Source organism: Electrophorus electricus, chromosome 17 (assembly GCF_013358815.1).
Source record: "Electrophorus electricus isolate fEleEle1 chromosome 17, fEleEle1.pri, whole genome shotgun sequence".
Classification (NCBI taxonomy): Eukaryota; Metazoa; Chordata; class Actinopteri; order Gymnotiformes; family Gymnotidae; genus Electrophorus; species Electrophorus electricus.
In genome coordinates this window covers 14,468,650-14,490,975 of record NC_049551.1, presented here as the reverse complement: position 1 = coordinate 14,490,975, position 22,326 = coordinate 14,468,650, and the positions used below count along the sequence as shown (strand labels likewise).

The 22,326-nt window shown below is 39.9% G+C and overlaps 2 protein-coding genes and 1 long non-coding RNA gene across 3 annotated transcripts; 2 read left to right on the top strand and 1 right to left on the bottom strand.

The window, feature by feature from the left end:
- Nucleotides 1-2,143: 2,143 nt before the first annotated feature.
- Nucleotides 2,144-7,573, top strand: acat1 (acetyl-CoA acetyltransferase 1). The gene is made up of 12 exons (XM_027015443.2): nucleotides 2,144-2,248; nucleotides 2,549-2,596; nucleotides 2,720-2,837; nucleotides 3,030-3,125; nucleotides 3,425-3,525; nucleotides 5,250-5,393; nucleotides 5,763-5,913; nucleotides 6,072-6,167; nucleotides 6,288-6,401; nucleotides 6,558-6,622; nucleotides 6,707-6,864; nucleotides 6,989-7,573. Exons 1-12 carry the CDS (start codon nucleotides 2,198-2,200, stop codon nucleotides 7,107-7,109), a joined length of 1,263 nt encoding a protein of 420 aa, XP_026871244.2. The 5' UTR covers nucleotides 2,144-2,197; the 3' UTR covers nucleotides 7,110-7,573.
- Nucleotides 3,080-11,286, bottom strand: LOC113580726. Its single transcript, XR_003410994.2, has 3 exons — nucleotides 11,209-11,286; nucleotides 9,655-9,748; nucleotides 3,080-3,150 (listed from the first exon to the last, which is right to left on the bottom strand). It is a non-coding gene; the product is annotated as an uncharacterized LOC113580726 (long non-coding RNA).
- Nucleotides 9,700-15,671, top strand: tmprss2 (transmembrane serine protease 2). Its single transcript, XM_027015441.2, has 13 exons — nucleotides 9,700-9,783; nucleotides 11,008-11,200; nucleotides 11,303-11,395; nucleotides 11,511-11,627; nucleotides 11,732-11,861; nucleotides 12,633-12,752; nucleotides 13,116-13,159; nucleotides 13,405-13,570; nucleotides 13,710-13,882; nucleotides 14,096-14,191; nucleotides 14,418-14,560; nucleotides 14,648-14,800; nucleotides 14,960-15,671. Exons 2-13 carry the CDS (start codon nucleotides 11,008-11,010, stop codon nucleotides 14,966-14,968), a joined length of 1,437 nt encoding a protein of 478 aa, XP_026871242.2. The 5' UTR covers nucleotides 9,700-9,783; the 3' UTR covers nucleotides 14,969-15,671.
- The last annotated feature ends 6,655 nt before the right edge of the window (nucleotides 15,672-22,326 follow it).

Below are 22,326 nucleotides of genomic sequence, written 5' to 3'. Positions count from 1 at the left end.
CCGCAGGGGACCAAGAACTAGCAGAGGTAAGCAATTATGTGGACATTAAAATTGATGTTGCATGTTGTTTCTGTCATTTTACAGTAGTCCTTCCGTTTTTAGAAGCTCAGGCCAAACTGTGCCGTCGTTTTGATGATTTTCTATCTTGTTTTCTTTTTTCGCCCTCATGTAACCCACTTATCAGTACGTGAACACAAATGGATATCAACTACCAGGAGATGCTAAACGAAGAGTCCGAGCTCTCGATGGTATACGAAAAGTGTAGTGCACAGAAGTGACATGATGTAGATGTAAGTCAGGCAGTGCAATGGAGTATCTGGACAATAAAATGAACTTCCTTTTGTTTGTCTCTCCTAGGTCTTCGTACATCGGAGACCAGACCAAACATACCAGTGCAATGCAGCCAAGATGTAGTGTTTGATGCTGTAACTACTATAAGGGGAGAACCTTATTTTTTCAAAAATGAGTAAGACAGTGTTTTAAGTAGAAAACTGTTGTTTTATTATTATTATTATTATTATTATTATTATTATTAATATAATAATAATAATAATAATAATAATAATTACAACAATAACAGCTATAGTAATAATAGAATAAAAAGGTAACAAAAAATCTTGTTTTTTTCACATTTGTTCCCTCTTGTTTATCTTTCTTTCCTATAAGGTATTACTGGAAGAAGTGTGACAATATAAAAGGAATTCAAATTAACAAAATAAAATCAACTTGGCCCTCAATTAATTCTGTTGATGCTGCGTATGAGGTAAAAGCGAAAGACATGGCCTTTCTTTTCAAAGGTATGACTTCATTTATCTTACCTGAAATATGCAATGTTTATCACTCTCAAACTCACTCATACAGAAAAAGCTGACTTTATAATTTAATGTATTTTTATAATGTAAAATCCAGACATATTTATGTATATGTAACCATGTAGGTCAGCAGTATTGGGCCGTGAGAGGGACCAAAACATTGCATGGATATCCTAAACCCATCTCCCAGTTTGGCTTTCCTGCTTCAGTCACAAAGATCGATGGTGCCTATCATGAGGAAGCAGATGCTAGCACACTGTTCTTTGTGGGAGATACTTACTGGAGGTAATAACAACAACAATAATAATAATAATAATAATAATAATCTATACTGTACTCATTGATACTGCATAAGTATTATCAATATTACTGTTATCATTTGTATATATTCTTTTTGCTTATTTTGCTTAGATTCAATGAACTTTTTGAAAAACTGGAATGTGGTTACCCTAAATATACCAAACAAGATTTCCCTGCTTTTAATCCTGCTGATAAAAAAGTTTGGTGAGCATAAACACTAGTGCTAATACTACTACTAATAAATCTGAGTTTTCTAATAGCTGAGGTCTGGGAAAAATACATTGCCCAAAACCTCCCCTCCCTAACCTAACTTTAATTGCATTGCCAACATTCTCTTAGGTCTCTGTGACTATGTTTTTGCACAACCAATTAACAAAATTCCCAGTTAGTACTTAAGTAAAGCCATGATCTGTACTTGCAAATGATTTTTTTATACACAAACACATTAGTAATGGACAGCACTACATTTCAAGTGCAGGTGTGATTTAAGATTTATTTATTCTTCAGGTCTATTATATTTTTCCATTGGTGCCAGGAAAACAGAGCATGATTATAAATCAAGATCAGTGAGATGGGTGCTTCTAATCTATGGATGGCTGGACTGCTACTGAGCATTGTTTCCTCTTTTACATGAATAATAACTGAACTGAGCTGAACAACTGTAGATTATCTGGTGTCTGTTAAGTCACATATTTATATGCATGATACTAACCTACTTTGTTATTATTCTTATCTTAAGGTGTCATAAGATACTATTTTCTGCTGTAAATGTATGTTTTGCAAGTAAAATAAAATACAATTATTTGAAGCACTCAAGTCTCATGCTTGACGATAAGACAAGAAAACGTGAGAATTTAATTTTGTGATTTTCTACATTAAGCCTACAAAAGACGCTCAGATTAATAAGAAAACGAAATGATGAAATATGCAAACCAAAATAACACTACACTATCCACAATTCTGTGGGAGCAGCAACGTGACGAGGACACACCTCTCCGATTTGATTGGCTGTTCGCTTAAAAGCGTTTTTTTGGGGTGTGAAGGTGAAACTCGTCGTTCTGCGCGCTTGGTTGTCTACTGTGATTATGTCATCTGCTGCACTGTTCACCACACGCACGCAGCTGTGCAGACAGCTCGTAAGTAAAACTAAGGGTGCAAGGTCGATATGTGAAGTTTGTTTTAGCCCCCCCAAGTCAACAAAACATGACATTTAGCGACCTAGATATCTTGGTTGTGGATCATTTCGAGTAGGCAGCTAGCGGGTTAGCTTGCTTGCTAGCTGCATAGGCTACCTATTTAATTTCCAGCAAAAACTATACACATTCACATAGATGTGGCTGCCTTCTTATGAGAGACTTATTTGATGTCTGCGTTTAGCAAACGTTGTAGTTAGTTAGTTAGTTAGCTAGCTAGCTAACACCGGCTATTCTTTTCAGGCACACAAATATTTGTCGAGGACCTACGTTGCGCGACCATCTCTAAATGTAAGTTGCTACTTAACGTTATAGCTCTCCCTTAGACATATATGAAGAAAAGCCACAGAACCGTCGTATCTATGGCTGACTGAGGGTGAATGTCCGCTGCTCCTCTTGTGTATGACTTTCTAGGAGGTTGTGGTTGTCAGCGCAGCTCGGACCCCTATAGGGTCATTCAGAGGAAGCCTCTCCACAGTTCCTGCAACCAAGCTAGGTTCCATTGCCATTAAAGGAGCCATCGCACAAGCAGGTAAAGCTCTCTCTCCCTCTGAAGAAATGTGGGTGATGCTGCACACAGAGCACTCAGTGCCATAAGCAATGAACATAAATTGTGCCTCACAAGCAAATGTTGGGAATCATCATTTATTCAGAATTCTTGAAGGACAATGATTTGGAAGGTATTCTGGGACCTGTGAGAGCGTTCCCATTGTCTCTGTTGCAGGCATCCCTCTGGAGGAGGTGAAGGAGGTGTACATGGGCAATGTCCTGCAGGCCAGGGAAGGACAAGCTCCAACCCGACAAGCCCTCCTGGGTGCCGGTGAGTGACTCAGCACTCAGCACACCTATGCATAACAAAGACAAAACTAACAATACCCTGCAGTCTTTCTTGATGAGATCTCATACTGCAATGCAGTGATGCAGTGCAGCTCTGTGCATTTGGGTTGTTGTTTAAATTTAGAGATTTATCTGTGACAGAGTTTTGCTTTGGAATGGGAGGTTTGTAACAAGACTCAACAGCACATTTTGGAAGGTGCAAAACAACTCATAAAAATGGTGATGGGGAAATGGTCTTTGTCTAAGCAATCCCATAATCCATTCTGTCTGTTTAATTCACAGGTCTGCCCCTCTCCACTCCAGCGACAACCATTAACAAAGTGTGTGCCTCCGGTATGAAGTCCATCATGTTGGCTGCTCAGAGTCTCATGTGTGGGCACCAGGTAACGCAGCTGTTACTCTTAACTCACAGTCTGTGGTGCGTTTTCCAATAACGATTAGTCTTAGCAAATTACAAAGAACTTTACCAATTACATAACTTTAAGAATGCCAGTGTAGCGAGTGTTTCCCAAAAACTTTCTCCTAAACTACGAGTGAGTTTTAAGTAGTTCTTTGTTGACTCCACCTCTGCACTTGTGCTGGAAAACTACCGCCAGTCAAAAACTGAACCTCCCATACATTTATATACATTTTCTCATTATTACACTACAAAACTATGATTAGGAAAATAATTATTATAAATGAATGGTATAAAAAATATGAAAAACATTACACTTGCAAGTCCATATCAAGCCTGTAAAGAGGCACATATTTAACCTCTCATGCATCAGTCCAGAAGCATGGCAACTGGCAGTACAAACAGAATTTTTCCAAAGATGAACTCACCCAAATGTTGGGAGTAATTGAAAAAACAAACAAACAAAAAATGCTCTTTTACAAAGCTACAGACCTGGTAAAGGAGGTAAAAAAGATGCAAGGACAAATTTTTTTTTTTTTTTATGAGTGTTGCACTTCCTTATTTATATTTTAAGTGGTGGGCACAAATAAAGCTTGGTGAAAGTAAAACTTGCACCCCAATAAATGCCCTGGAGTCTATTATGTTAAACCCCAAAAACAAACAGGTCACATATCCCAAATACATTTTTGGTCAATTTTAGCAAAAACATTTATCATTTGCTTCCTTGTTTCAATGCCAGCCTGGAAAAGTCCTTCTCTCTTGGTAATTCAAGATAGGAGTAAGTTGCCATTTGACCCACTCCAGAATTGGCCCAGATGCAGGATGCAAGTTCTCCCAGGACACTTGGCCACAGTGTCCATAAAGAGGCCTTGGGGGTTGCATATGACTTGCACATTTAACACAGAGAAGCCATTATGGCAGATATAGTTAGAGCTCAAGAGGCTGGGTGTGTGTGTGGGGATCAGTGTGCCATCCACTGCACGAACAGTTCAATGAAAACCTATGTTGATTTTATGCAGTGCATCTCTAGTGCATGGAAATGTTATATATCTTGGTGCATGGCACCACAGTGCTTTTGCACACATTTGCATGACAGGTTAACTGTAGCCATTCTTTGCAAAGATTACATTGATTAATTACTACTACTACAACACACTTCATTTAAATGTGTACACCAGCAAATAATCCCCCATATTACAATTGTTATATTGTTTGTTTTGTGTGAATGAAATGATTTAAACCCTGAAATAAAATGAAATGATTTATATTTCTGCTCAAAAATAAATATAAATTTTCATGATTTTGTATTTTTGTATATATACAAATGCACTTTTGCCATGCATAGAACCAACATGTCTGAGTTTTATGAGGTAGAACTACATGTGAACTTCAAGTTCAGAATACTTTAAAATTTATGATCGAGTTTAACTACTAAATTAGATTTAAAGGGTTTTGGGAAATGCTTGTCAATTTAAGAATGTTCTCAAGTGTGAGATAACGTATTACTTCAAGTTACAAACACTTTGGGAAACCCACCCCTGGTTTGTCTTAAAAAAAGTATATGAGAACTTGACAATTTGTAATTTGGAAAGAAATGCAGATTTGTCTTACCAAGTTATGTAATAATTTACTGAGATTTCATACTTGGATGCATAGTTGTTTCTTTTTTCCCTGCATAAATGCATAAATGATAAAAATATATATGTGTAGGATGTGATGGTAGCAGGAGGCATGGAGTGCATGTCTCAGGTTCCATATGTGATGGCCAGAGAGGCACCCGCATATGGCGGGGTGATGATGGAGGATCTTATCGTAAAGGATGGCCTCACGGATGTCTACAACAAATTTCACATGGTACTGTGCCTTTTATATTTACATTTATAGCATTTAGCTGCCTTTTTTTTAAATCCAAAGCAACTTGCAATCATGGCTGAGTACAACTTGAGCAATTGACGGTTAAGGGCCTTGCTCAGGGGCCCAACAGTGGCAACTTGGCAGTGGTGGGGCTTGAACTGGCAACCTTGTGATTAGAAGTTGAGTAACTTAATTACTGAGCTTCCACTGCCCATACATTACAACAAACTTCACATGGTACTGTAGTTTTGTACGTTACAACAGATTTCAAATGGTGTTGGCCTTTTGTACTTTACATTTCAGTCGGTGCACCTAGGATGGCACCACATGCATCCTATGCACCATTAACCCCTTGGGTTTCATTTTTAGGGTAACTGTGCAGAAAATACAGCCAAAAACAGCAGCATTTCTAGAGAGGAACAGGACACCTATGCCATCAGCTCATATACCCGCAGCAAGGCAGCGTGGGAGTCAGGTGTCCTGGCCAAGGAGGTGGTTCCGGTTAGCATCCCACAAAAAGGTCAGTCTGACTGCTCAGTCCAGACATCTCAGTCCAGACATCCAGGCAGTTTCCGGCGCACGAAGCATTACAGAGCTGACGCGTTCCATGTTCGTTAAAGAAACTGCACGCGGCTTTCCTGTGCCGATTCAAGCTGTGTAATGTTCCTGTGTTTTCAGGCAAGCCAGATGTTGTGGTTAAGGAAGATGAGGAATGGAGGAAGGTTGATTTTAGCAAAGTGCCAAAACTGAAGGCTGTCTTCCAGAGAGAGAACGGTATGTGCTCTGCTCCCAGGACTTGTGATTCTCAAAGTTGGTCTGCAAGCCTTTGCTTGTCTAAAGATATGTTTGGATACATCATATATAAATCTACATATTTTTTAATTTGGCTCTCAGGCACAGTGACAGCAGCTAATGCTAGCACGCTGAACGACGGTGCAGCTGCCGTTGTGCTCATGACTGCAGACGCGGCGAAGAGGCTCAACGTGGTGCCAATGGCAAGGATTGTAGGTGAGAGAAACGTTCCTCTGCAGCAACTGTGTTTCCCTTTCAAAGATCTCTTTTCCTAACCCAGCGTGGTGGCCGTTCTCTCTGTATTGGCCTCCTCCTGCAAAGTGGCGTGTTCTTTGCTGAAGCTAATCAGTCATCCACTGTTCTTTTTTCCAGCATTCGCTGACGCTGCTGTAGCACCCATCGACTTCCCCATCGCGCCAGCATTTGCCGTGCCCAAGGTAAGCTAACGCGGTCGCTTTCGGCATTGGCGCTCGCGTGAACTTGTCCGTGCCGCTCTTGACGAGCCCTTGCGCCTTCTGCAGGTGCTCAAGGCTGCCAGCATTAAGACGGAGGACATTGCCATGTGGGAAATAAACGAGGCTTTTAGCGTGGTGGTCCTGGCCAATATTAAGATGCTGGACATCGACGCCAGCAAAGTCAACATCAACGGTGGAGCTGTGTCCCTTGGGCACCCTATTGGGTATTGAGCATGAATCAGCACTGTTTGTTGGCTGTTGCCAGTTTGATCTTGGTTCTAAAACACATGTATATAGTAATGGTTCCATTGTTAATCTTTGAACTGTTTGAATCTTCTTTTTCCCCAGCATGTCTGGTACTAGGATTGTTGGACATATGGTGCACAATCTGAAGTCTGGGCAATATGGCTTGGCGAGTATCTGTAATGGAGGAGGAGGGGCCTCATCCATTCTCATCCAGAGATTTTAACCAGTGCAAAATCTCTCTCATTCAGTATCTCTCTAAGGTCAACTGTAATTTGTCTGTTCAGCCACATTGTCTGAGTAAGGTCAGAAGATGGGGAAAATGCAACTGTAGCCAATTCAGCCTCAAATTCAGCATTCCACAAAGGCCAAAAAGGACAGTATAATCAGAAGGCAGATGATGGCCTTCTCAGTATTAGCTGCCTTTCTAACGTTATGGTTATAATCACTCCAAAATGTCACTCCTCTCTCTCCATCAGAGAACTATTTAATGTGGTCATTTTTCAATTAGCTTTTTAAATTAAGCCATTAAGTAAAGGTATTTATACTGATCATTATTTAAGGTATGAGGTTTCTTTATAGGATAAATCTCTTTGTGGAAAGTGGAAGGATTTTTAAGGAACACCCAAGATAAAATGGATTATTTAAAACCGTGGAATAGCAATAAAAGATACTTATGAAATGCTTTCACTACTGAAGTGCCTTTAGAGTTAATATTATTGAAAATGGCAAAGATATTAAATAAACAAACAAACAAAAACCCAACAGCATTTTGAATCTTCAAAATTCCCTGTAAAATGAGAATAGAAACAGTCACTACCTTGTAGCAACACTGAATTACCACTGGAGTGTGCTATTGCTTAGCCACTAAGAAAGCTTTACTTAAGATATACAGCAGAGAACATGTGAAAAAGGACGGGGAGACTTAGGTACAAAGAGTTTAATATGACTTCAGGTTTTTTTGCGGCCAGCGCTAGTCCAGTTCAGATGACATCTCGGACTGGCAGCATATGTTAAACGCTTCACAGAACTGGGAGTGTTTCTAAACTGTCCAGTAGAGCGTGTTGTCCAAGAAGCATGAGCAAGATTTTGGCAAGGGGCAAAACCATGCACAAACAGGCTTGCAGTATGGGGGTCCTTCACCTTACAGGAATAACTGACCTCCACAGCTGTCCACCGAAGTCAGCACGGGACATGTTTACCGGACACATTTTTCCAACAACAACAAAAAAAAAACACCACCACATAATGCACAATGACCAAACATTTCTCAATCGTTAAGTACACAATCTGAAGTACACTCAGTCTTGTCAAGTAGTAACGAGGTGTGAATGCACAGAAGGTTTCTGAGCATTAAAAGTGCCTGCATACTAGCCTTGGTCTTCGTTTGTCAGAGTCTAGTTTCAGTGCTACTGAAGCAAATCTGTCCAGCCGTATTAAGGCATCTTTGTACCAGGACATAACATTTAGGAAATCGGACCCAGGATAATCATTAACATCATCTTAAAAAGGCAGAAAGACAACAGAATCTTTTTTATTTTAGGTATACCACATAGAGACCCAGAAAAGTGATTGTGAAATACTATAAGATATTGTGGTTAACTGGGTTTGTAAAAATATTACCCAAGATTTTGCTCCAACCTGGATTTTCTAATTGACTCAAGACATCAGGTGTTGTTAATTAGTGAGATTAACTGGATGACAGAAAATTGTGTCAGGGTTTTTACTTTTTTGAACCTAAATTTAAACTCCTCTGACAGGATAAATTACTTGTACTTCCAAATCCAAAACCGTTGCCTGTGCAGTTTTGACACTTCAGCTGTTTTGTCCTAAGGTCAGTGCACAGCCATGTCATGTGACCCAGTTACTGATGATGTCACCAACAGTAATGACGGCTCCTGAACTCTTAAAGTGATCTTTTAGCAAAGCACCACTACTATTTCTCCAGTATAATATGAATATACCAGTTCAGTCTAAAAGTCACTTTGCTTTCACTACAGAACAAAAAAGCATGTACTCCAATAAATAACCAAGACGCCTGGTCCTGTTGTTCAAGTGATAAACCCCCAAAATAATAATTAACATTATTTGGAAACACCTCACCCAGTCATGAACCTCTTTGGTAAGAAGAATGCAACTTTTATGGGTGTTCATATATTCATACCAACCTAAGAATGGCACAAAAGCATAGTGCGCTGGTTACCTGCTGACCCAAGCAGACCTGTGTTTTTGAAGTTGTTTAACCAGGTGAGCATAATGGCACAGGCATTGAACAGAGTTATTACAGTTACTCTCCTTGATAAATAAGCAGACACCTTTTAGTGTAAATACATTGTAATTAGTATTTAAAAATGGATTTCCAAGTGCCACCGAAACAAGGAAGTAAAGATGAAATATTGGACAAGAGACCAGCCCTTGCCAGACACCAGATCTGTCTCTTTCACAATGCCAAATAAAGACAATTAAAGTGGATGATATGAGATGCTCCTAAATCTATTCTCCTGAATGTTCCCAGGCATTTTTGAATGGGAAAGTGTTATGCACACTACATGGAAATGTTGAACCTACAAGGAAACAATACTGACAACAATGTAATGTCATCTGCATCAGGGAGAGTCATACTGAAGGGTTTTTGTTGTCAACTTAAAAGCACTCAGCCAGGTGCCACGTGATCAGTTGCTTTCACCCAATTCGATGAGTCAGGAAACAGTGCTCAAAAAGTGCTGTTTACTTTCACCTGATAAGTGAAGTGCATGGCCTGATAGGCTTACCAGTGCACAAGCAAAGGTGTGGCCATGGCTGTTCATTACCAAGAACAGAGAAGAAGTGGACACACAGAAGAAGGGAGAGACTCCATGGTCAAATCTGTGGGATAAGTGGTGAAGAAACAGCCCTTAGAGGTATGTTTTTAATACAACTAAAAGTTCTTACTTTCACAAGGTCATAAGTACGCTATTAGTCATTACATGAGCACACTAGTTTTCAATAAACTTCATTAATATTGATTGTGACCTTTATTGATAACAGTGGATTGTGTTTGGGTTCAATGAGGCTCTGTTTCCTCTAAGAAGATTAGAAAGTAGATAATTATTTTTGAACTATATTAAATAAATGAGCAACAAAACAGTAATGAAGTTGCTTCCTGGTTTTTTTTTGGTTTTTTTTTACCATTTCTGGTTAGTTTTCAGTCTGGTGCTATAATTGAGTAAGGTTATTTTTCTTCAGTAATGGTCCTTTTACCTGAGTACATTTTGAGAAAAATAAAGAGTAAACTACTTTGAGTGAAATACCTCTTCTGAGATATTTTTTCCTCTCAAAGTACATTTGCTACTTTTTTCATTGATTTTATTCACAGGGTTATTTTCAGCATTTAATTCACCATTATAATCTAATAGAATCAAACTATTCATAAATAAAATTAAAAAAAAAATATTACTGAAAACTAAGTCTGAAAACCTTTTTTTTTTATTGTTGAAAATTAGCTTGTGTTATGCTGGGGTAAGAATAACTTAATTATTAAATGTTATAAGACAACCTGAATATTGTTATAAGGGTTCAAGCCATGTGATATAATAGTAAATATGGTCTTATACAGTAAAAAAAAAACAACTTACTTTTTCTTTTTTGAAAAGAAAGGGGACTTTTAGTAAAACTTTTGTTTTGTTTTTGTTTTAAAGTACTTCTCCTCCATGAGTACTTTTTTTCTGAGTAGATTTTTTCTGAAGTAACTACTATTTTATTGTACTCTTTCATCGTTGGCACTCAGTGAAACCGGAAGCTACTTTTACAAAACTGGTTTGCAAGGCAATGAGTCATCCTCACATTGCAAAAGAATTGTACACTTTGTGAATGATTAATTTGATAGACTTTACTCAGAAATCAGCACTGACATACCCGAAAAGGTTTTTTGCTTGTTTCATGTGCAATGCACATGTGTGTTTATATCCGCTAGTTCTGATGCACTTAGTGCTGCTACTGCTAAAATGTTTAAGAGCACATTGGAAGCTTAGCCGTAGTTGTAAGGACTTACAACTTACATTTATGTCCTTAACTTATACTGAGAAGACCAATGCTTAGCCCATTGGTTAAGATTTCCTCCAGCAAGCCTTTGCCTTGTTTTTCAGATGTACAATAACCTCTCCCATATAAACCATGGATTTCAGGATGAGGAATCTCGGCCTCTACCGCAGGCACCCTCGTGGGGATCCGTGGGGGTGTACCCCACTGTACCACAGTATGCTTTCTCCCAGCCTATGCCCATCAACACGCACCACACCGCCACAGCTGGCCACCCTCATCCCATATCAGCCCACAGAGGTACTCACGTTTAGCCTTTCCATCCAGTCTTTTAGGCATATACGGTTCAGTAATCGCGCAGTGTTTGACTGCACTATCTATGTGGTGTGACCGCTCTGATAGGGACCAGGAAGAGCCGATGCCCATGCATAACAGTGGCACTTATCGTCGTGTTAATCATTCTGGGTGTAGCGGCTGTGCTGGTATGGTACTTCGGTAAGTAATGAGTAATCGCTGTCATGGTAAATGTTTGGTTCCCTTTTAGAGGAATCAGTATTAGATCACTGCCTATTGTCTGATCAATGCAGTTGATCTCCATGTGTCAAAACAGTGTTTGAGAAGTGCATGCTGGGCTTTATGTGTGGAGATAGCCGTACGTGTTTGAGCTCTTCCAACTGGTGTGATGGACACCATGACTGCCCGGGGGGTGAGGACAAAGCAACCTGCTGTAAGAGGCTTCTTCATACCAGATTATCTGTGCTGGGCATCATTTTTGCACATGGACTGACCTTCAACTGGTTCCATTTATTTCTTTGTTTGTTTGTTTATTAGTTCGCTTGTATGGATCTAACTTCCTGCTCCAGAGTTTCTCAAGCAAAGACCAAACATGGAAGCCTATGTGCTCCGACAGATGGGACAACAATATTGGGAAGACCATTTGTGAGCATATTGGCTACTCCAGGTAAGGAAGCCTTTAGTCTGGTTTCTCCGTTTTCCGAACTTCTACTGTCCTGTCCAGTCATGTAGCTATAAGGCCCCATTTTGACACTTTCTAGATAGTGCTGTATAACTGTTCGGTCCTCATCTGTGTGTACTGATGTGAGAGCAGGGCTTTGTGAATACTGTTCGGTCCTCATCTGTGTGTACTGATCTGAGAGCAGGGCTTTGTGAATACTGTTCGGTCCTCATCTGTGTGTACTGATCTGAGAGCAGGACTTTGTGAATACTGTTCGGTCCTCATCTGTGTGTACTGATCTGAGAGCAGGGCTTTGTGAATACTATTCGGTCCTCATCTGTGTGTACTGATCTGAGAGCAGGGCTTTGTGAATACTGTTCGGTCCTCATCTGTGTGTACTGATCTTAGAGCAGGGCTTTGTGAATACTGTTCGGTCCTCATCTGTGTGTACTGATCTTAGAGCAGGGCTTTGTGAATACTGTTTGGTCCTCATCTGTGTGTACTGATCTTAGAGCAGGGCTTAGTGAATGCTGTTCGGTCCTCATCTGTGTGTACTGATCTGAGAGCAGGGCTTTGTGAATACTGTTCGGTCCTCATCTGTGTGTACTGATCTGAGAGCAGGGCTTTGTGAATACTGTTCGGTCCTCATCTGTGTGTACTGATCTTAGAGCAGGGCTTAGTGATTGCTGTTCAGTCCTAATCTGTGTGTACTGATCTGAGAGCAGGGCTTTGTAAATGCTGTCTGGTGTAAGATGTGGCCTGTGGCTGGTCTTTTAGGAATGACTACATTAGTTCTGGGGAGATAAGTATGGATTCCAATGCTGTGGATGGATATGTGAGGCTCAAATCTGATTATTCCAGTTCTGACCAGCCGGTATATAAGTATCTTGTAAACAGGTAGGTTGTAGATTTCATCTTTTCACTTTTTAACATTATTCTTACTCTTTTTCTGATAATAATAATAATAATAATAATAATAATAATAATAATTATTATTATTATTATTATTATTATTAGTAGTAGTAGTAGTAGTAGTAGTAGTAGAAGTAATAATAATCATAATGTATTTAAGTAACTTTATTTGTTTAGATAACTTCTCTAGTATCTGTTACATATGATTTGAATTGTACTAAAACATGAAGTGATTGTTTTACCACCCTAAATTTATATTCCGATACTTCATGAGTGTCATGTTTTAATTAAAATAACTTTGCTGATCACATTTAGTTTCATAATAAAGTGTTTGTTTTTCCCATGCAGTGCATATTGCCCAACAAATGCAACAGTGACCTTGAAATGTATAGGTAAATAATAGCTAAATCTCCACTTCCTTACCTTACATTGGTGAAGGTGACCTTCACCACACTACTTTATTGAAGCCTGACAAAATTGCTTTTTCATTGACAAATCAGGAGACTCTGTTTGTTTGAATCTGAAATAGTAACTACAGGCAATTACATTTTTTTTTTTTTAAATCTCCAGTGCTTTCCTTTGATTTTTGGTTTTAGTTCTGCCTTCCGTTTCCGTTTCTCATTATGCTGTGCCCTAGATTGTGGGAGATCTGGAGATGGAACACGCATAGTTGGAGGGCAAACAGTGACCACCAGGGGGCGTTGGCCATGGCAGGTCAGCCTACATGTGGCTGGGAGCCACCAATGTGGAGGTTCGATCATCACCCCCTCGTGGATCATCACTGCTGCACACTGTGTTCAGACGTATGTCCCCGTGAAGTCTCCGACACTGTCCAGGACATCCATCGCACACGCTCACGGGCTGTGAGGAGCATGCCCGTGTGTGCTGGTATGTGCACCACCAGTTGCTGTCTCTCATTCGGGCTGCTTTGTCGTCCTGCAGGCTTTCGCTGCCGAGTCAGTGGACCGTGTATGCAGGGTATCTCACCCTGACCGAGATGTATGCGGCCTCGGGCAGCCCAGTGAGCCGGATCATCTACCACCCTGGCTTTGACAGCAAAACCAACAACAACGACATTGCACTGATGAAACTTTTGACTCCACTAAAAATGTCGAGTGAGCTGAAGATTCAATGTCATTTGAATCTCAAATGAATCTCATATTTTTTATCTCACAGTAAAAAATATTTGGCACAAATTTAGAGTAATTTGATGAGCTTGGTTGCAAATTTCTGCCACGCTTTGCGATTTTATCTTTGTGAAGTTTTCTCATTACAAGACGAAGGGATCATGAGGGAGAATGTTAGATGTTGTTTCTTCAATTCAATAGCCAACGTTGGACCGGTATGCTTGCCGAATGCTGGTGTCAACTTTGCTGCGCCGAGACAATGCAGCATTACTGGATGGGGAGCAGTTCGCAGTGGAGGTACAAGCACTTTTTCTCTTTTTTCCTCATGTGCGTCACTCTGCCTGGGTCTAATTACCTTTATATATTAACAACACCAGTGTTTAGATCGTGTAATGAAATCATTGAACATGTGTTGAAAATGTAATGGAATCATCTACGTGCTATCCATTTTATCTTACAGTATTTGCTTTGACAATTCAAAGCGATACTAACCTATGACTGTAAATCTTATGTCCCGCTGAAGGTCCTGCATCAGAGCAGCTGCAGGAAGCCACTGTCTCGCTGATAGACAGGTCCATCTGCAACAGCCGTCAAGTTTACAATGGACACATCACAGACAACATGATCTGTGCAGGCAAACTGGAGGGCGGAGTTGACTCCTGCCAGGTCAGCATCTGAGGTGCAGGAAGAGATTTCCGTATATAGCAATAACGTGGCAGGCAGCTGAGAATGACATTGTTTTTTCCCTCCCAGGGGGACAGCGGGGGGCCTCTGGTCATCAAGGAGACGTCGCTATGGTGGCTCATTGGGGACACAAGCTGGGGTGAGGGTTGTGCTTTCAGAAACAAGCCAGGTGTCTATGGAAACGTGACATACTTCCTCAAGTGGATTTATGAGCAAATGCAGGTATGAACTGTAAATGATGATCTTACAGTATTGAGTGGGGACATATGTACGCAAATGACATTTATGTAAATGAAGTGGACAATAAAATATTTCTGCTTCAGATTCATATAAATTCCACACATGATGTTCTTGTTGCATTTATTGTCCCCCCCCCGGCAGAAATATTAACTTGAACAGTCTGAGGAACTGGTTGCGGCTCATTTAGCTTCATTTCACAACTGATAGCACTGAAGAACAGTCTGGTGATGTCACTGAAGAACAGTCTGATGATGTCACTGAAGACTCCATAAATATAACACTGCTGTTGCCTAATCATTTCACATACTCATTTATTCTTGTGTTCCCGAATATCTGAAATGTTTGTGTTGAATGATGATTGTAAATGCAAAGTATTTATTGTGAAACACAACAGTTTATTAATGTATTTTGTAACTTAATGATTTACATTGTATTTAAGATCACAGGTGCTTTCTGAGACATGTTCAAAATTGCTGGCCTATGTGGTCCTGCCTGTATTACAGTTCAAATATACACATGCTTTAATTGCACAATGCAACACCAAAGCCTGGTGTTTGGACATGAGCTGCATATGCACGGGCTCACCAAATGTAACCTTTGTTTTGTTTTATCCATTCCTAGTATCACTAAACACAGTCAGCTTTTAGTTATACACACTGTAGGCACGCATTCGCTGTGGCATCATTTCTACAAGCTTCTGCAATGTCACAACATTTATTTCTGGCCAAAGTTGCATTCATCCCCCCCCCCCAAAGATCTTGTATTGTTGATGGGGGATTTGGACCAAAGTCTTCTCCAGCACATCCCAAAGATTTTCAATGGGGTTCAGGTCTGGACTCTGTGGTGGCCAATCCATGTGTGAAAATGATGTCTCATGCTCCCTGAAGCACTCTTTCACAATTTGAGCCAGATGAATCCTGGCATTGTCATCTTGGAATATACCCATGCCATTAGGGAAGAAAAAATCCATTGATGGAACAACCTGGTCATTCAGCATATTCAGGTAATCAGCTGACCTCATGCTTTGGACACATAACATTGCTGAACCTAGACCTGACCAACTGCAGCAACTCGAGATCATAGCACTGCCCCCACAGACTTGTATGGTAGGCAATAGGCATGATGGGTGCATCACTTCAACCGCCTTTCTTCTTATCCTGATGCACCCATCACTCTGGAACAGGGTAAATCTGGACACATCAGACCACATGACCTTCTTCCATTGTTTCAGAGTCCAATCTTTATGCTCCCTAGCAAATTGAAGCCAGTTTTGCCGGTTAGCCTCACTGACAAGTGGTTTTCTTAAGGCTTCACAGCTGTTTAGTCCCAATCCTTTCCCTTTGCATTGTGCGTGTGGAAATTCTCTTACTTTCACTATTAAACATATCCCTGAGTGCTACTGTTGTTTTTTTACGATTTGATTTGCCCACACGTTTAAGCGATCGTCGATCACGATCATTCAAGATTTTTTTTCCGACTACAGTCCTTCCTCGAAGATGATGTTTCCCCACTGTCCTTCAACTTTTAAATAATGCGTTGGACAGTTCTTAACCCGATTTTAGTAGTTTCAACAATCTCCTTAGATGTTTTCTCTGCTTGATGCATGCCAATAATTTGACCCTTCTGAGACAGATTAACATCTTTTTCACGACCACAGGATGTGTCTTTCGACATGGTTGTTTAACAAATGCGTCAGTTAGGGTTAAATAACTTGTTGCCAGCTGAAACATAATCACCCATAAAGCAATTATCCAATGGGAGGCTCTTACCTATTTGCTTAGTTAAATCCAGGTGGTGACCTTTTACTGGTGTTGAAATCTGCATGAGTATCCTCAATTAATGCATGGTGACTAAGGGGGTATTTTTTCTACTAATAAATATAACATGTAAATGTGAATGTAAAATTTTGCATCTTTCAAATTTTTTAAACATTGTATAAAATGCTTTTTTATTTCAAAGATTGGAAAACCAGAAACCTGACTTGCTTTCATACTCAATACAAGGAAACCGATCTAAACCACGTAATGATTTTTTAAAAAATTAAAACGTATCACTGTGAAAACAGTGAAAACTGTTGTCGTCTCTTTGTAAATATCATGAATTTGCGATGAATTGAAAAAAAAATCTGCAAACAGATGATGAGTGCCCCCTGCTGGCTATGCTTTAACTAATCCGTCAGCTTTCTCAGAATTTTATGTAACTCCAAATGTTTCACCCAGGAGGAAAAAAAGGTGCCAACCAAGCTTAGATTACACATTAATTTTGCAGATTCATGTCTAAATTCAGGCTGGGCTGCTATTGTCATCCTCTCTTTTTCACTATCTCTTTCTTTTTTTATCTAATCACCCCCTCATTGAGTTTTCAGCGTTAATTGGCAGATGCTCAGCAGTCGAGGGTGCATCTGCTACCTGTTTGTACCAATTAGCAGATGTGTGACACGCTGCTGACGCCTCTTCAGTGGGTTAACAGATGTGGCAATTACGGGCCCGTTTGAACGAACGCTCGTTTAGCGCACGGTCCCAGCAATTACGTCGCGATCGGGAAGTGGGATTTCAGCCATCTTTTTTTCCTATTTTTTTCCCCCGAGGTTCTGCGATTTTGTACAATTGGCAGAAAAACTGCCAATATTTCCTACGCCTAGAGCTCGAGGTGTTGTCTTGAGCAGGACTTAGAACTTGTGCAGACACTTTAAACATAAGATCTAACAGGTGATAAATCTGATCAATGCCAATTATTATTGTAAAATATATTTTATAATATTAGTTTCAGTCAAATTGTGTTAGACCTTTTTGTTCATTCTTTCTCTTTGATTATAAATAATTAATTACATTATCATTGTATTATTTGTTTCTGTACATTTTTTTTTCATTACAAAATTACACTTCATTAATTCTACAGAATAATAGTAGTAGTAGTAGTAGTAGTAAGAAATTTTTATGGTTTATGAAGCCTAGCTTCACAGCTGACCCCTACACCCATTAAATTCATCCTACTGTTGGTGACTGAAACTCAAGCAGCTATTGTTTGATATTGTTTGTTATTGCACTTATCGTTGTCTGATATGTATCTTATACTTATTTTTGCACTTCTAGGTATCAGCGTTGATTCCTGTATTTCAACAGTATTCTTGTTCAACTGTACCTAGAACTCTTATCTACTGTACTGGCTAGGATACATTCTATGAGAAAATAACAAAACACTTTTGTAAATCGCTCTGGATAGGAGCATCTGCTAAATGACAAAAATGTAAATGTAAATGTACCAATTTGCAAAATACGTCTGCAAATTCAAACTCCTCTCTTTTAAAAGAGGATGGGAAAACATATCCATCTGGTTTGGTAGTGGGACCTAATTAAATATCTTACCATTTAAGATATTTATGACATCCCTGATTAAAAGCTTCCAAAGATGGGATTAGAACACAAATCCTTGCCGTCGTATTTCCATTAAAAGAAACCTGAACAAATTCTGTGACATTTTTAGGTTTCTTAAGTACTTCATGATATCTGTCAGGGTGAAGTGAGTTTGATTCGGGTGCAGAGAGTGAGCGGAGCCCTTGGTCAGGGCTGGAAGTTAAATGGTGCTTATAGGTTTGACTGTGCTGCAGTTCACACAGGCACTTTGTGTGTACACGGATCAAACTGTGTGTGTCATTTGGTCTAAGGGTATGATCAAACGCACATGTCTCTGCAGCCAATGGGGAAGAAGAGCTTGTTACTGGGCAGTTATGGGTTTCCTTTTTTTCTCATGCTCCCTCTCTCTCTCTCTCTCTCTCTCTCTCTCTCTCTCTCTCTCTCTCTCTCTCTCTCTCTCTCTCTCTCTCTCTCTCTCTCTCTCTCTCCCCCCCCCCTCTCTCCTTGAGGTCGATGTCATACGTCAGGGCTCATAGATTCTCAGAGCAGAAGGAGGCTGTGAGGCACAGCAAAGCTCTGGGGTTGCAGTGAGCATCAGTGTCTGCTGAGTTTGTAGGTCAGCTAACTCTGGGAACCAGCCACTCTTCGGCCCCCCAGCCACTGCCGAACTGCATGTGCCGCACGTGGGGAAAAGACTGAGAACACGTACAGAGGCAAACCATGTCATTCTCCGTTCTTACCCACAATGCTCCTGGGACAGGATGCAGAGGTATTGTGCATTACTGTCTGTTTTTAAGTTACATGAGTAATACTGAATACTTGCTTCAGAACTGATGGTCAGTGATTCAGTCTTTGAACACTATGAATCTAAATAGCTAAGCTGATCTGATATTTGTTCCCTGCACATGAAGCATTAAGGTGTGACAACAGAGGGAAAAAAACATTTTAATTTTTAATGTACATAAAAACATATAGTTATGAGCAGAGGTTTGCTCAGTTGTTAGTTTGAAATAACCACCCATGTGAGTAATGACATCTGAGAGACTCCTTGGCTCATGTGTGTAGTAAAACAATATACAAATTAAAGAATGCATGAAGGAATAAACAAATAAACATCCTCTAAGGATGTTAGAGCATTCCTTTATGCATCTAAAACACTTCTAAACATTTGACTGTTTTGGAAACCATATGGTATATAAGGAAAATGTAGTTGAGTTATGCCATGTTAAACTGTGCAATTATGCCAAGACTCCTGAATGCACTGCACTGGAGAAACTTGCTTTTACAATGTCACCAGTATGCTATGCTGCCACTATGAGCATCACACACACACACACACACACACACACACACACACACACACACACACACACACACACACACACACACACACACACACACACACACTTCAACCTGAGCTTCAAGTCTATCACACACACTTCAACCTGAGCATCAAGTGCATCACACCCACAGACACACACACACTTCAACCTGATCATCAAGCCCATCACACATACACCCACCCACCCACACACTTCAACCTAAGCATCAAGTGCATCACACACACACCCAAACACAGGCACACACACTTCAACCTGAGCATCAAGTGCATCACACACGCACACTCCAACCTGAGCATCAAGTCCATCTCACACACACACACACACACACACACACACACACACACACACACACACACACACATCTCAATCTGTACATCAAGCCACCCACATACATAGCCCTGCATCCCAAGATCTCAAGTGACACTGTGCTATGTATCATAAATAAGGGCAAATAAGTCATACATTAATGTTTTTAAACACAATGAAAAAAATATTACATTATACATTACAAATTTCAATCTTCATGTAATATTTGGCATTCTCATTTTCATTTTCTTAGACAAATAATGTAAAAGCGTTGAATTAGATCAAAATAAATAGATATAATTATATTAAAAAGATAGAAAAATGTGTAATATGATTCTGCTCTTAGCTGGGCAGTGGTTCTGTTGACAGTTTTGTATTTGGGTCATGGAAGATCCCTCAGGCTCCAGTAAAACACATCCTCTGGAAAAGTGATTGACACAATCTCTGATGGCAAATGAAGCCCTGTGTTTCAGCTGGTGAGGGTGGACTGTGCAATGCACAAACTGTAACAATGCTGTCTTTTCCCCTTTTCCCTTTCAATATCTCCTCTCTGTTTTTTGACTGCTCTATAAATACCACTATTTAATCTTGATAAATGTATTCGCACATCTCATTTGATGAAAAATAACATGATTAAATTGCTTCAGTTTACATTATAACCTAGATTCTTGCATATCATCTCATATTTAACATTATTTACAGCATTTTGCTGACACTTTTATCAAAAGCAACTTACAATTACAACTTGAGAGTTAAGGGTCTTGCTCAGGGGCCCAACAGCATCAACTTTGCGGGGGGGGGGCGGCAGCCTTGAACCAGCAATTTTCTGATTAGAAGTCAAGTACCTTAACCACTGAGCTACCCCTGCCTAAGCTTGTCTGCTCTTTGCAGGATGATGGCCAGTAATCTCGTCCTGAACCTCCTCCCCACAGAATCTGAGTCTGTCTCTCAGAGTTAGAAGTTCAGTTTAATATAGGATACACGCCATTTTTATGCAAAGTATAATGTAATGATTACTTTACAAGGTCAAAGAACCCTGTGCCAGCCTATCAGTATGGGCAGTATTTCTCTTCATTAACATTATCCCAACAATATCCATTAAGTGTCTCTTGGTTTGAGGTCCAACTGATTGTTTTCAATTCCAGTTACACCAGTTTTATACAGGGCTCTGACACCATCCAGAATTCCACTAGACAGTGTCCTGCACGTTAAACAGGCATCCTTATGGTCATCTTAGACTCTTGCTGTCTGTTAGCTTTTTCATGCAATGTTGTGTAGGATTGGATTGGATGTCATTAATACAGCCCCCGACAAGCTTGACAGTATACAGAATTAAGATAAAGTGAACCATAATGACCTGGCAACATGTTCCGGTTTCAGCTGTCATGTCGAATAGAGGTGACCCTTTCTGCTATTTTCCAAGATCTTCTTGCTGCTAAGATCTGAAACTTTTTTTTTGAGATAAAGGTTCTGATTGATGTGGGGGGACAGTTGCCATATAGGTTTAAAATGCAAAGCAGGGACATCTGTCATGAATTCCCTCACAATATCAACAAGTTGCATTTAATAGTTTGTCTAATAGGTTTTAGTAGTGGAACCAGGTTAATGAGACTTAGGGTTTACCTCTGGCTCTTATACCCCCCCCCCCCCCCCAGTTTCTCTCCTTTTAAAGTGGTGTGGAAGAAAAAATGGAGTCAGTAATCAAGGCAGAAAATAGCCTGATTTTTTTTTTCTTCAGCGAGATGTCCATTATCTTCTATGCTGATATGTGATCGAGTCATCTTCAGAGACCAGATATGTGCTTTCATCTTCATATGAAAGGCAGGAGGGCAGTCTGAGAGTGGAGTTATGGGGAGGGCAGAGTGGGTGACCAAGCTCTGATCTAGACTTGCAAACAGATCACTCTCAAATTCTTTGCCTTTCCTATATTATGATCTGTCCAGGCTAATCGTTTTCTGTGCAGGTTGACCTGTTATTATCTAGTGTAACCTGTATCTGTGCATTTTAACCTGTATCTGGGGGGCTGGGCCCCAGGTTTTCTCATAGCAAGCTAAAGCTTTTTTCTTTTTTTTTTTAACTTGTGCCATTCTCTCCGAACCAATAACAAAGCTGCATTTTAGCTGTTCAGTGTAAAGCTGTCTCTTTGTTTGTTTCTCATTGGCTGTTTGCAGTTCAGCAGGGCAGACAGCTTCTTAACTTCAATGCAAATAGGAAAGTAGTGCAATTTAGACAACTTTAACCTACGAGTTTAAATTTACATCCACAAGGTAACATTATCTTTTTTTGTTTTCATATATCTTTCACATTTATTACTAATATTTTTGTTGCTTACTTTATATACTTGTTTTATTAGCATGTTAACTGTTAGTTAGTAGCAGGTAATCTCCATTAGCTCAGCTTGTTACTATAACTGACATGTCTTTTCACATATTACACACACACACACACACACACACACACACACACACACACACACACACACACACACACACTGTGAAGCAGTGCT